General features: G+C 42.0%; 1 protein-coding gene across 1 annotated transcript; it reads left to right on the top strand.

Annotated features, from left to right (window-relative positions):
- Positions 1–1,292: 1,292 nt before the first annotated feature.
- Positions 1,293–2,978, top strand: LOC105512567 (nuclear migration protein nudC-like). The gene has a single exon (XM_011943044.1). It carries the CDS (start codon positions 1,862–1,864, stop codon positions 2,879–2,881), a length of 1,020 nt encoding a protein of 339 aa, XP_011798434.1. The 5' UTR covers positions 1,293–1,861; the 3' UTR covers positions 2,882–2,978.
- Positions 2,979–15,181: the final 12,203 nt, after the last annotated feature.

Raw genomic sequence — 15,181 nt, 5'->3', positions numbered from 1 at the left:
TTTTTTAAAGATTTTTTTTTGTAGAAGTGGGGTCTCACTATGTTTCCCAGGCTGGTCTTGATCTCCTGGGCTCACACAATCCTCCTGACTTGACCTACCGAAACACTGGGATTACAGGTGTGGTCCACTGTGCTTGGCTGCACATTTTCTTTCAACAGTTTTTTCTGTCCTTTGTTGAAAGGCTTCATTGTCCTGCTGATAATTAGGCTATTATAATAAGAATTAGGAAGATTCTTCTTTATCACCTGTTCTTAGATGACAAAGATTCTTAGAAATTCTTGCTGTGTTTATTTTGTACTTCCTGGTAATGTAGTTTAGATCTGAAAATACATAATTGAAGTTAGCTCTTACAGAGGAGGAAAATACTTGTATACTAAGGATCAGTTTAAATGACTCAAGATAAGCAATCAAAGAAGTGTTATCTTTACCATTGTATTAGTCTGTTCTCACACTGCTAATAAAGACATACGTTAGACTGGGTATTTATAAAGTAAAAAGGTTTAATTGACTCACAGTTCAGCATGGCTGGGGAGGCCTCAGGAAATTTACAATCATGGTGGAAGGGGAAGCAAACATGTCCTTCTTCATAATAGCGGCAGCAAGGAGAAGTATGATCTGAGTGGGAGAAAAGCCCCTTACAAAACCATCAGATCTCGTGAGAACTCACTGTCTTGAGAACAGCATGAGCCTAACTGCCCCCATGATTCAATTACCTTTTACCAAGTCCCTCCCATGACATGTGGGAATTATGGAAACTACAATTCAAGATGAGATTTGGGTGGGGACACAGCCAAACCATATCAACCATATTCTGCCTAAATTAGACATCTATCTCTAATCACAGCTTAATTATTCAAGTGCCCACAGATTCTTCTTTTAATTGGTGATTTTCTAATACCATTGCAGGACCTTCTGATTGATAGTTTGTGCACAAGTTTTCAAAATAAGTTAGTGTCTCTTTTTTAAGAGAAATTAGTCAACTACAGTGACATTAGAACCAGTGATTAAAAATTACTGAAGTCACATTTGTGGATGTCTATGCCTGTCTACTTTTTGTTTATAGAACTCATGACTATTTAAATGAAAACAGTCACCTCAGTCCTCACTAAAAACAATGATTGTTAAAAATATAAAATTTAAGGTGGCTAGCAGAATGAGGCAGTAAATACCAGAGAAATGGAGTCATGAGTAAAAGTATTAATGTTCATGGCTTCTTTTTGATTAAAGTCTAAATGTTGTTTTTCATTTCAGACTTAACAGGGAGGATGCTGCAAATGAAGGGAGCATTTTTTTCTATAAAGGCCCACACAGTGTCTTATGGTTTCTTAGTACATTTGGGCTGCTGTACGGTAACAGAATACTATAAATTAGGTAGCTTCTAAAGAACAGAAACTTATTTCTCATGGTTCTGGAGACTGGGAAGTCCAAGATCAAGGCATCAGCAGATTCAGTGTTTGAGGGAGGACCTGCCTCCGGTTCAGAGACAGCCATCCTTTTGCTGTATCTTCACATGGCAGAAAGGATAAGTAAGCTCTCTGGGACCTCTGTTTTAGGGGCACTAATCCCATTTATGAGGGCCCCACCTTCATTATCTAATCACCTCCCAGGAGCCCCATCTCCTAAAACCATTACATTTGGGGGTGAGGTTTTGACCTATGAATTTTGAGGAGACACATTCAGTTGATGGCAGAGGGAGATACTTGGTCTTCAGATACTTAGATTTTTAACTCTGAATTCTTGAGTACCTTTTAGAGATAAGGACTGATTTAGACTGGAGTCGTTGGGCCCAGCGCCACTCGAAGTAGTGGAGAGAGCGCGGGACTAGATCGCAGAGCTCTGGACGTGCATCCCAGCTGGCGCGATGGGCGGAGAGCAGGAGGAGGAGCGGTTCGAGGGCATGTTGCTGGCCATGGCTCAGCAGCACGAGGGCGGCGTGCAGGAGCTTGTGAACGCCTTCTTCAGCTTCCTTCGATGCAAAACAGACTTTTTCATTGGAGGAGAAGAGGGGATGGCAGAGAAGCTTATCATACAGATTTTCAGCAACCACAATCAGCTGGCACAGAAGGCCCGGTGGGAGAAGAGAGTCCGGCAAGAGGCTGAGCGGCGGGATAAGGTGGAGCGGGTGGCCAGGCTGGCCAAGGAAGCCAAGTCAGAGGCCTCGGGGCCCCAGATCAAGGAGCTAACTGATGAAGAGGCAGAGAAGCTGCAGCTACAGACTTACCAGAAAAAGGATGCAGAGAATCATGAGGCCCAGCTCAAGAACAGCAGCCTTGACTCCCCAGGGAAGCAGGAGACTGAGAAAGACGAAGAGGAGGAATATGAGAAGGACAAAGGAAAACTGAAGCCCAACCTAGGCGACGGGGCAGACCTGCCCAATTACCGCTGGACCCAGACCCTGTTGGAGCTGGACCTGGTGGTCCCTTTCCATGTGAACTTCTGGCTGAAAGGAAAGGACGTGGTGGTGGACGTCCAGTGGTGGCACCTCCGGGTGGGGCTCAAGGGGCAGCCAGCGATCATCGATGGGGAGCTCTACAACGAAGTGAACGTGGAGGAGAGCTCATGGCTCACTGAGGACGGCAAGGTGGTGACTCTGCATCTTGAGAATATCAATAAGATGGAGTGGTGGAGCCGCTCGGTGTCCAGTGACCTTGAGATCAATACCAAGAATATTAACCCTGAGAATTCCCAGCTCTCAGACCTGGACAGTGAGACCCGCAGCATTGTGGAAAGGATGATGTATGACCAGAGAGAGAAGTCCATGGGGTTGTCAACCCCAGACGAACAGAAGAAACAGGAGATTCTGAAGAAGTTCGTGGATCAGCATCTGGAGATGGATTTTTCTAAGGCCAAATTCAACTGGCCCCTGTTTTTACCTCCTTGAACTCTTGGGGCTGAGCTGCAACCATCCAACTTTTTTTCCCACTCTTCTCTGGCCCCTGTGGGCCTCAAGGATTGGGGCAGGCATGGGACTGGCCCAGCACACAGGTCCCAGGGCATCAGGAGAAAGGCTGGGATTTGGGGTCTTGTCTTCCCCACTTGGCCTACTGTTAACACATTAAAGCGATTTGCTTAGCAAAACAAGAAACAAGGACTGATTTATTTCCTCATTTGTGATGCCAAATTGTAAAGATTAAGGTAATTGTTCTGTTAAGGTATGAAAATACACAGCTTCTAAGAGACAGAGGCAGATAGGATATTGGCAACCTTCACACCCTAGTTTGAAAGGTACTGGCCTTTCTTGGCTGTGCTGAGGCATGAATAAATACCTCACTATTGTGGTTACAATAGTAATCATACTTGTGTTTTATTTCTTCAATTACCATCTGTTGTTGCAACTTTTAGCTAAAGCACAGCTTTGCAGACTTCCACCTTAAGTCATAGCACTGTGTCTTGGTGAATTGATTATAGAGGTGGAAGTTAGTATATTAAATTTGATTCAGTCACATATGCCTTTTGGGTGACTTTGAATCCTCAAAGGATGACTTAGAGAATGCCAAATAAACACCCTGGCAACTGGTAATGACCTTCTTGGAGATTCTGACAGATTGAGGTTTCACAACAAACACAGATAAAAGACAGTTTTTCAGAAAACAATGGCAAAGGAACTGAGTAAGTAAAGCATAACTGAAAGCAGTAGAGGTAGTTGAGTGGAAATGCATAGAGAGCTGGGAGGAGTGGAGTTCACCAGCAAATGTATCTTGTGTATCTGGCTGGGAGGTGTAATTGGGATGGAGAAAGGAAAGGCAGCATGCAGGAAGGCATGTGATAGGAGTAGAGCTGTGTGCCAGGGTGGCAAGTTGACTCTCTTGGATGGTACTAAGAGTTTGTCTTACTGTAGTTAGAGTTAGTTTTTGTTCTGAATGAGACACTGACTTTCCCTTATTTCCCGATAGGGGTTTTGAATATAGTGACTTGAAGCAAGAACAGTTATTGGAACTATGGTATCAGATTTCCTGAAGGTAACATTATTCATTAAATAATAATGTTGCTCTTTAAGCCCTTAAAATTGGCCTTTTTCTAGACTCCTAAACTCTTTATGTTCCTAATGAAATAACGCTGGCTAGAGCCCTTACCAAACTCTGACCAGAAACAGTGAATTAAAAGATACAGAAGACTGGGAGCTAGAAATTGATATTTTTTTTTCAAACCCATATTGTCTCCAAAACATCTACCTTAGGATCTATTCGCATCCTTAACCTTACCATCCCCTTGATTCATTTGCAAGATGGCCACCCTCCTTGCTATTTACAGTCATTCATTCTTTAATTTCAAATTTTTGTGCTATTTTCATATTGTTTAAATGAGATTCACCTACCCAACATGGTAGCTATTTGCCTAATATCTTCGTTGTACCTAAACATTGTGGAAAGTGGTTTCTTTTATAAATTTAAAATGTTTGGCTTTTCAAACCCCTGTTTTCTCATCTTCCTTTGTCAGAGTTCTGTTTGAGGTGACCAAAGCCACTTGGATCCTGATTTAGTGGATGATTTTGGTGAAATTAAGACTTTGAGATAGACTTTTCTCTCCCCCAACTCACCACAGTGGGAATGCATTTTTCATCTTTTCTGTGGGGTGATTTGGAGAATGACTGAGATGGTTATTCCTTTTTTCCTCCTGTTTCAGTCTGTTTTGTGCTACAGTGACAGAATACTTGAGACTGGGTAATTTATAAGGAACAGAATTTTATTTCTCACCATTCTGGAGGTGAGTGGGACGTCCACGATTGAGGTGCCAGCATTTGGTCTGGTGAGGGCCTTCTTGCCGCATCCTTATCTGGCAGAAGGCGTAAGGGCAAGTCGTCCAAATGTGGAGTGAAGCCTCTTTTATAAGAGCCCTAATCCCATTGAGAGGGAGAAGCCATCATGGCTTAATCACCTTGAAAGGCTCCACTTGTAAATACCATCACTTTGGCAACACCTAAATTTTGGAAGGGACACATTCAAACCGTAACACCCCCTCTCACCTATTGTCTGCCCTCCTTTTGGGAGTGGGCGGTGGTGCTGACCGAAAGATGGATCCTCCAGGCTTCCTTGCCCTCTGGCTTCTAACTGGATTGGCCAAGGGGGAACTTGAGGAGAACTAAGAGTGGGAGGGGAGAGAGCTGCCAGTCGCCACATCTCTGCTCTCTGCTGCAGTTTTGTCAGTGGCTAGGTCCCACCAGGAAACCACTCTTGCCTGGTGGGTCCTCTTTCAGGCCTCCAGCAGGTTACTTTCCTGTCCTTGATGCTTCGAGTCACTTTCTACCTGGATGCCCCTGTGGTACTCTTCACCCTTCCCTCATCTTTGTAAATAGTCCTTTGATCAGATGTCTTCATTGGAACTGTGTGAGTTGCCTCTATGTAGTACATGTAAGACACTGTTGATTAAAAGTACAGGTAAGACACTGTGGTGTCAACACTTTCACATGAGGAAACACATAGCACATTAAATGTGTGTGATTATAAGATACGTCTTAATTTCAGATACATTAATACTTAGAAACAACACCCATGACTCTCAAAACAGAGGGAAACCTATGAAATTGCTACTGGTTTTTCATTGTATTAAAGATACCATAATAAATATCTTTGTTTATAAACTTGCCTATATTTGAGGTTATATCCGTAGGATAGGTGAGGAGAGTTATAGACATTTTCTAAGACTTGTTTCTCTTTGCCACATTGCATTCTGAAAGGGTCAGACATATTTAGAGTGCCACCTGCAGCTTCTTAGCTCTTGTTTGACTGTCCAATGTGTGTTGACTTTTCCACAGATCTTTCCTGATCTGATAGGCCAAAGAGAGTCTTTCCATTTGGTGGTGAAAGTGAACATTTTCTATTTTTTCTTTTTTTCCTGTATTTTTCTTTTACTTTAAAAAATCTCCTTTGCTATTTATTTATTGGGTCTTACTGTTTTTCATATGCATGAGCTCTTTGTGTAATAGGTCAGGGGTTAGCTAACTTTTTCTATAAAGGACCAGCTAATAGACATTTCAGGCTTTGTGAGCCACACAGCTTCTGTAGGGTGAAAGCAGCCTTAGACAATAGGCAACTAATGAGGATGGCTGTGCTCCCATATGGACACTGAGATGTAAATATTATATAGCTTTTATATGCCCTGGAGTATCATTCCTCTTTATTTTTTTCAACCATTTAAAAATGTAAAAACCATTCTTAGCTCACGGGCTGTAGAAGAACAGGCGGTGGGCTGGATTTGATTAGTGGGCCATAGTTTGCTGACCCTTGTAATAGATGATAACTCATTTAATCTGTTTTGACTATTTTCCTCACTTCCTTTTTTAGATAAGTTTTTTAGGCCTACAGAAGTTTAAATTTCTTACAACATCAAATTTTAAATTTCTGGCCATTTTTGTCATGATTCTGAAAGTTAGAATGTTCTTACTAACGATCATATCCAAAAATACACGACTTAATTTTAGCTTTAGAGACATGTTTTTTAAAGCATTCGCCTTTATTCATGTGGAATTTATTTGCGTATAGTGTGATTTGGAAGTCTAAATTTAATTTTTTTGCAAGCAGCAAACCAATTGTGGGTTGTTTTTGAATCCCCCTGGTTAGTACTGGGTTCACTAACTGTGCTTTGGGTACCTTTGATCCTAGATTTACAGCATGATAATTTTCCCAGTTTTCATTTATGTTCAAGAAGTATGGTACCAACCTGTGACATGAGTTCCTCTTAGTTCTTCTTGGCTCATCTGTTTCCATGTGAGCTGGCATCCACAGGAAATTCAGAACTCTTATAGGCATAATATTAATAGATACATGTGGAAAGAGTTGTTCTCTGAAAAAAAAGTTTGAGTTTTTTTTTGAGACAGAGTCTTGCTATGCCCAGGCTGGAGTGCAGTGGTGCGATCTCGGCTCACTGCAAGGTCAGCCTCCCGGGTTCATGCCATTCTCCTGCCTCAGCCTCCCGGGAAGCTGGGACTACAGGCGCCCGCCACCTCACCCAGATAATTTTTTTGTATTTTTAGTAGAGATGGGGTTTCACTGTGTTAGTCAGGCTGTTGTCTCTCTCTTGTGCCCTCATGATCCACCCGCCTTGGCCTCCCAAAGTGCTGGGATTACAGGCGTGAGCCACTGCGCCCAACCTTTTTTTTTTTTTTTTAAATGAAGAATGACAACTTGATCTCCCACACTAGGAAAGAAATGTGCAATTAATAGTTTATATTACACAACATTAACTGTTGGTTTTTTTTTTTTTTTGGCCTTTGGAAGACATACTCAAATTTGTGATAAGTAAAATGACTTGCTTATCACAGGTTACGATATAAGACTGGACAAGAATGATCTTTTATTTCTAGCCTTTTAGGTTGTTGAAGTGACCTAAAATGTAATTTGAGGATAAGCAAAACCCTGATCTGCTGAAAATTACAAAACCAAATTTGCAGGAATGGCTTTCTTGCTCCGAGACTGAAAAATTGGTCTGCTCCCAATTCAGTTGACTGTAAAGAATAGATAGCATGCTTTTATTTTCTGACAGCACTGACAGTTATTCCTGCTGAACCAGGAATGCTGTTAGAGTGTCAAGGATGGATTTGCCTTAACTCATTTTTCCACAAAGCTGTAAATTAAAAAAAAATCTGTTAACATTTCTTTGTAATTCTTTGGTTCACAGTAGACAGTCCCGCTGCAGAAGTCCTGCTCCGGTCAGCCCGTATTTCCAGTGAGAGTGTTCTTTCAGAATTGGAAATGTCTGTATGTTCAACTGGGTTGCCATGGTGCTGTGGGACATGAGGTGGCAAACCCCACACAAGAGTTAAAGAGATGAGTAGTGCTTAGGGTACAGATTACAGAAAGTACAACTTGCCATCAAGTTCTAGGCAAGAGATAGAACCAAATGTCTTAATCTGAAGAGGAAAATCTTCATTCCAAGGGACATTGGGTTTCGATGAGATTCATTGCTAGATTATGCCCCAGATGGCCTGTTAGCTTTTTTAGGATACTTGTTCCCATTTTACGTCTCCACAATGATTCTCAGCTACTATCTGGACCAGTCCCTTAAAATTAAAAGTTAAATTAGTTGTGATGTGATTTGAAATTTGAAACCTATGTTTTTGTTTAGCTAGACTACAATGGTACACTTAGAATTTTTGTTCAACTTCCCCACCCAGTATGAATTTGGAGAAAAATAGGAATGACTAAAAAAATCAGCCGGCTCACATGAAATTGAGAGGACAGTTTGGAAATCTCCTTGAATTTCTTTTTGTAAGCCAAATTTATTTTTATAAGCCTTTAACGGAAGACAGTTTGTTCTTTGGATAATTGGCTCAGGCTTTATCCTCCTCTTTCAAATATGCTTCAACCAAAGACCCAACTGTGAGATGAATTGGATAAATGAAGTTGGGAAGTGTGTGTGTAGGGGGAGGGGGAAGGCAAAACAGTCATGTGGAATCTTTTGTTTTGTTTTTAAAATAATTCTTAAGAGCTGCTGTCTTTCGACAGAGTCAGAAAGTCCTTGCTTAAGTGTATTTGTCACTTATAGAGAGTGAATGGGATTCTGAAGTCTTTAATGTGGTTCTGTAAATGTAAGCCTTGTTGTTTAATCATGGCATTTCTGCAAAAATGAACTCCTGCACCCACATCCCTCCCCTCTCCTTTCTTTTAGTGTCTTAGAACTGAGCTAAGCATTTGAACAGTCGTTGCTAAGTGTTTCCACATTGGGGGAACTAGAAGGACTTGGCTGGATAGAATTCTGATTTTCATGGGAGGGAATTAGTTTTCCGTTTTCTGCCTTAGAAGTCATATAGTATACTTGCTATTTGGGCTGAACTGACTTGAAAAGTCAAGTAGGAATGAGTCTAGCTACTAAATTTAGAGAACTGACTCGTAATTTCTTGATCTAATACAGTGGGCAGTCTTGTCATTGCCAGTTCTTTATTTCAATGTTTGCCAAACCTAGAATGAAATCCAAGGCTGCTGCTTAACAATCTATAGCTCTGGTAGTTCATTTCTACTTCTCCTGCTCATTTCTGAAGATAACATGTATTCAGAGAGCCTGTGAGGTCCTGGCTTAGATGAGTCCTGCATATCAGGGCAAACTTCCATGCCTCTGGACATCTTTCACATTTCAGACATTGTCTTATTTCTTTTTCTTTTCCAGTTAACAAGTATGTTTTTGTTTAAGTCAGGCTTTAATTCTCCCCTCTTTCCCGTCTCCCCTTTGCAAGGGAGATTTAAAATAAGTGGGAAATTACTTTTTGTATAGATGTTCTTTCGTCTTAAATTCATGCTCATGTGACTTTCTACTTGCCATTTGGAGTAACAGTTGTTCAAAGAGCATTACCTAAATTCCATCATTAAAAAAAAACTTATGCCCCCCCCCTCAACCCTTCATCATTATTTTTAAAGCTCTCAAAATGCCTGTCTTGCTGAAAGAATCATAAGACTATGGAAGTGGAATGCACTTGGCATGTTGTTCACTATTCCATGAATTTGTAGGCTAAATATATTATTTCTGTGGCTCACCCAGAAGATGTTGTCATCCTTTAAAATTGCAATTAGCATTATTGTAAAATTGGCCGATGGAGAAAGATCTATTACGGTTATGTGTATTTTGGATTTAATGTTGCTTTACCTAAGGATGTTACGGTTCACCAAATCTTGCTTTGCCTGGGATGTGCGTGGAGGAAAATTGAGAAGAAGTGTTTTTTTTTTTTTTTTTTCATTAATAAATGAAAGAACTTCAGTGTGAAGAATTTTAAAAAGTCACAAGCACAGATGGTTCACCTGGGTATTTTGCAAGGAAACTGGATGAGCATAATGTAGGTGGGGGGGGGGGACTTAGGGAAATTATTAGGATAATTCAGTTCCTTTCCTTTTATCTGTCTGAGCCAGTTAGGAAGAAAAAAATGAGGTTTTTGGATGTCAGAATTACCCCGCTGGAATTGTTCATGTACTTTTCAGAATAAAAAACATCAAAAGAGAGAAATTAAATTTTCTGGTGTGATTTAAGAAAATAAACAAAATGAGACATGCTGGGGAAAGTGATAGGACACTTTCAGGTTGTAAACCTCAGGGAGTTTCCTGGCCAAGGCAGGTGACTTGGAGTTTTCCCTTTTTCTCCTTCTCTCCTCCCTTCTACTTTACTTTTCTCCCTTTCTTCCTCCTTTTTTTTTTTTTCTTTTGTTTGCACACCCAGCAGCATGGACCTTTCCTTCTTTTGGTCCTTCTATCCATCAGGGTCAGGTCTTTCAAGATAAGTGGACACAACACCACTAAATCCGTAAACTTCTGATTTCTATGTCATTCTTCTCTGTGAGCCAGTGTTGTCATTGGTTTAAAAAAAAAATAAAAGCTTCGGCTGGAGGCAGTGGCTCACACCTGTAATCCCAGCACTTTGGGAGACGGAGACAGGCAGATCACCTGAGTTCTGGAGTTCAAGACCAACCTGGTCAACATGGTGAAACCCCATCTCTACTAAAAAATACAAAAACTAGCTGGGCGTGGTGGCAGGTGCCTCTAATCCCAGGTGTGGGAGGCTGAGGCAGGAGAATTGCTTGAACCTGGGAGGTGGAGGTTTTGCAGTGAGCCGAGATTGAGCCGCTATACTCCAGCCTGGGCAACAGAGTGAGACTCCATCTCAAAAAAATAAATAAAAATAAAAGCCTCAGCATATTGTCCTCTGGCCTGCGAACTTGCTGAAGTATTATTCCCTATTATATCCCCCAGGCTATGTTGCTGTCTAGCCTGTGAATAAGGCAAATTCCATGTTATGGAGGTAGTGGGCTGTGTGAAAAGATTTTTTATATGATGAGTTATACAACTTGAGGCTAAGTACCTAATTTGTAAGTCCTCAACTGTAAAATAGGAATGATACCAAGTGCAAGGAGATGTGAGAATTACAAATTCTCCTGTGTAAGATGCTTTATATATTGCTTGGTATACTCGGTAGGTCCTCAAGAAATGCTTGTTTCTTTTCTGCCAGGTCTCTAGTAATTGGAATTTTGGATGACTAAATTAACATTCAGCTCATTTTTTTTTGAGCGATTAACATGTAAGGCTTTTCTAAGTCCTGAGGGAGGTAAAACATGAATGATAGGTAGCATTTGCTTGCACAGGCACTGTTTTAGCCACGTGTACATTTTATCTGGCTTTATCTTCTATACACAGCTATGAGATACGCACCATTATCTCTAGTTTATTGATAAAGAAATAGTATAGAGGATTGATTTATCTGAGACTGCACAGCTAGTAAGTGATACAGTTGACTGAGGCATAAAGAGAGAAACTGATACCATGTAATACAAAGCATAACATGATACTTATTTTTAAAAAGGGTGAACACGACTAGATGATTGAGAGGAGAAGGCAATTGTATTTGGTTTGGGTAGGAAAATTAGGACAGGCTTCAGGGAGAAGATGCCATTTGAGCTGGGCATGGCAGGAATTGAGTGTGTTGTAGAGAGGTAGACATGGGAGCCGAAGAGAGAATGTGGTGGCCATGGAGACAGGAACACTTGGGTGCTGCCCCAGAGCAGCAGACAGCTTCACTGGCTTTCTGAAGAATACTGGGTGTGTGACAGCCAATCCTAGAAGCTGTCCCTGGACCCTGAGCTGTTGCTAGGATCCCAGACCTGAGGTCGGGTTTGGGGGCGAGGCTTCCTCTGCCCAGGGTTGCCACGTGGCAGTGTTGGAGGCTGTACATTGACAGAGAAGTGAAACCAGAAGGCAGGTGACTAATCCAAATAAAAGTTGTGGAGGAGTAGAAGGTGTCAGCACAGGATGAGGGAGGATGTTTGAAATGATGGTTGAAAGGGGGATGCCTAGAGAAGTTTCTGAGCCCCGGATGGTCTCTGCTGTGCCTTTTTAATAGATGCTGGTCCCTCTGGACGTGGGTGAGGAGCAGCTTATTAAGTGTTTTCTTCATAGTATTGAAAGGAAGTAGGAGACAAAAGCCTGGATGGAGAACCTGAGGTGGAGTGTTGTACACATGGAACCTACCTGCCAGTGTCGAGGTGGAGGTGGAAGGATTTGATAGGCTGTCGACAAGTTTTTTTTCTGGGGTTGGGGGTGAAATAGTGACATAATGGGGATTATGCTTGAGGAAGATTGATCTGCTGTTGGTATGGGGATGGATTAGGTCATTTAGACTTTAGGGAGGGCACTTGTGTTGATGCCTTTACACCTTGGTGCAGAATTCATAAGGCTTTGCAATCGATTCAATTGGGAGGCTGGTAAATGAGGAAGCAGTTAAAGATGACCTTAATGTCTTTAATAGTATTTCTGTATGTATTAGATATTTGGGTGAGTTCTATGTGGCAGGCAAATTGCTAGCTATTGGATGAGGAGTGCTGAGCAAAACTATGTGAGTAGATAGGTGGCGAGGAAATAGAATGAGAGTGGCTCTTGGGTTTTGAACCTGGGTCATGGGGAAAGTGGTGTGACATGTACTGAAACAAGACAGGCAGCAGAGGAGTCGACTTAGAAGCCCTGATGATGCATTTTGTTTTGATGAGTTGAGTTGGAGGTTGATCACGGCAAGTGATCAATCATAAAATTAGACGTCTTTGACAGAGATTGGAGATGGCAACAGATAGAAAGTGGGTTGAAAAACAAAGAATATGCCAGGCGCAGTGTCTCATGCCTGTAGTCCCAGCACTTTGGGAGGCTGAGGTGGGCAGATCACTTGAGGTCAGGAATTTAAGAGTAGCCTGGCCAACATGGCTAAACTCTGTCTGATAAAAAATACTGAATGTGGTGGCACACGCCTGTAGTCCCAGCTACTCTGTGGGCTGAGGCAGGAGAATTCCTTGAATCCGGGAGGTGGAGGAGGTTGCAATGAGCTGAGATCACTCCTCTGTACTCCAGCCTGGGTGACAGAGCCAGACTCGGTCTCAAAAAAATAAAAAATAAAAAAAATAAAGAATGCTCTTTTAGAGATTTAAGGGAAGCAGGCAGAAGATACGGCCTTATGAGCAAAGCTTAAATTTTAGGGGGCAGAAGGAAGATGCTGCAAAGAGTGGGGAGGAGGAATCAGTATAACTTGTATTTTTCTACCTACCTGTTTTCTTGTGCAGTTTGTTTCCTTTATGGCTTTAGGACAAGGTTTCTTAACCTTAGCCGTGTTCATGCATTTGGGACCAGATAACTGTTATGTCATAGGTCTGTCTTGTGCTCTGTAGGATGCTGAGCGGCACCCTGGTCCCTGCCCACTGTATGCCGCTGGGTAACAATGAGTAGCACTGCCTCTTCCCAATTATGTCGACCAAAAATGTCTGTAGACTGCTGAATATACCCTGGGGGGCAGTCACCCATAGTTGAGCCCCACTGCTTTAGGGGTAATGATTTTGTAGTTTTCTTTCTTTCTTTTTCCTTCCCACGTGTATCCTGTCCAAACCACAGCCAGGGAGGAATTGGAGGCAGGCAATGCCAACAAAAGGGTTAAACCTTCATTTGGCTGCAAGCGGTTTGTGACTCAGTTCTCAATAAAGTTAAGTGTAGGAAGATGTTGGGAATTATCCTGTGAAACAGTTTCCTGTACTAGGAGAAGTGTGAACTGGTAAGACTGTTTCATTGTAGCTCTCAACAGGCCTGGGCCTGTGACGTGACTGCATTTATGGACATTGGGGTGGGGTGGAGTGGAGGGAATTTTAGCTCTGGAAGTTTGGGGAATTTATCAGTTTCAAAAAGTATTATTTTACAGAAGTCCCTATGTAGTTCTTCAATGCTTTTAGGAGAAGCTATTAATTTAAATGTGTCCTGTCAAAGAAAATAAATGTGTGTCCTAATAAAGGTCCCTGAAAGTTCACGCCGGACATCTCACCCCTCCAAATGAAGTGACACAGGAGGTGTACACAGTCCTAGTGGTTTCTGCATACCCAGCATACTGCCTTTTCACCTGGTAGATGCCCAGGAGTTATGAATTGAAATCCCACCTGTCATTTATGCTTGAAGAATTCTTCCTTTTTGATCTCGAAACGGGAAAGAGAAGTGCTTGGAGGCAAAAAGCTTTAATCTGTGCAAGATATCAAAGTTCATGACTGTGTCAGCGGCATTCCCAGTTTCATTTGAAATCTTTATTTAGAGATTGGCCATGGATTGGGTGTGCTTGTTAGGTCAGTGGAGGGGAGGCTGTTGATTCAGGTTGGGGCTTTTTTCCATTTCTTAGAGTTCTCCAGGTGCTCCTCTCCTGCTTTTGAGCCTCAAGTTCATTTCTGACGGGTGCTTGATGAAGTGGTTATTATAATCAGTTTGGCCTAATACACTATTCATAAAACTTGAAAATTGACCAAAAAGAGAGAGGTGGAGGAAAAACTGAACTATTTTTAGGTAGTTTCAGATGTTGTGTTTAATATTTTAAAAGCCCATAAATGCTAAGGGTTGTCCTCATCTGCAAATAGTGGTGAAACATGAAAATATGAACAGGTGTGCTCTAAGTCAGAGGGCAGGGTGGAGGGGAACCTGCATGAACTATCTTTCCTTAGCAGGCCAGGCACATTCCCTGCTGTTTTTGGGGAGCAGGCTGTAGGATCCTTTCCCTCTTGGAAAAGAGCAGAAAGTGTCTATTGGATCTCTGGTCACTGAATAAAACTGGCCTACCCTCTGAGTGTGGCCCGGCTCTTAACAGGAGCAAATTGAGACCTCAACTGAATTCTGCCTTCAAGATCTTTCTTGATGTTTACTGGTCCAAGAAGACAGGAAAGCGAGGGTAGGAAGGCGCGAGGACAGTTGCTGCCAAAATGAATTTTGCCAGGTTCATTCATCTGCTCTCCCTCGCACACAGCTCTCTCATTCCTTCCTCTTCGACTTTTTTAAAAATAAACTTTTTGTTGTAGTATGGTTTCAGATGCATGGGAAAAATGAGACTATAGTGCAGAGAATTCCCACACACCTTGTATCTAGTTTCCCCCGTTACTATCTTAAGTTAGAATGGTATGTTCATCACACTCAATGAGCCAATAGGGATACCTTAGAAGTAGCTGAAGTCTGTGCTTTCTTCACCTTTCCTTGGTTGATACTTAATGTTCTTTTTCGGTCCCGGCATCCCGTTGCGTCACATTTAGTTGTCGTGGAGCCTCAGGATATTTTTGGTTGTGACAGTGCCCCAGACTTTCCTTGTTTTTGATGACCTCGATAGTTTCTAGGAGTGCTGGTCAGGTGTTTTGTAGGATGCCCCTCAACTGAGATTTGTCTGTTGGTTTTCTGTGGCGATTAAACTGGGGTTGTGGACTTCGAGGGGGAAG

Source organism: Colobus angolensis, unplaced genomic scaffold (genome assembly GCF_000951035.1).
Source record: "Colobus angolensis palliatus isolate OR3802 unplaced genomic scaffold, Cang.pa_1.0 Scaffold215, whole genome shotgun sequence".
Classification (NCBI taxonomy): domain Eukaryota; kingdom Metazoa; phylum Chordata; class Mammalia; order Primates; family Cercopithecidae; genus Colobus; species Colobus angolensis.
The sequence above is the reverse complement of the archived record's forward strand: the minus strand, read 5'-3'. Positions and strand labels throughout refer to the sequence as shown.

Excerpts from the sequence above, each read along its gene's own strand:
- LOC105512567 (XM_011943044.1), top strand. The coding sequence starts at position 1,862 with ATGGGCGGAGAGCAGGAGGAGGAGCGGTTCGAGGGCATGTTGCTGGCC.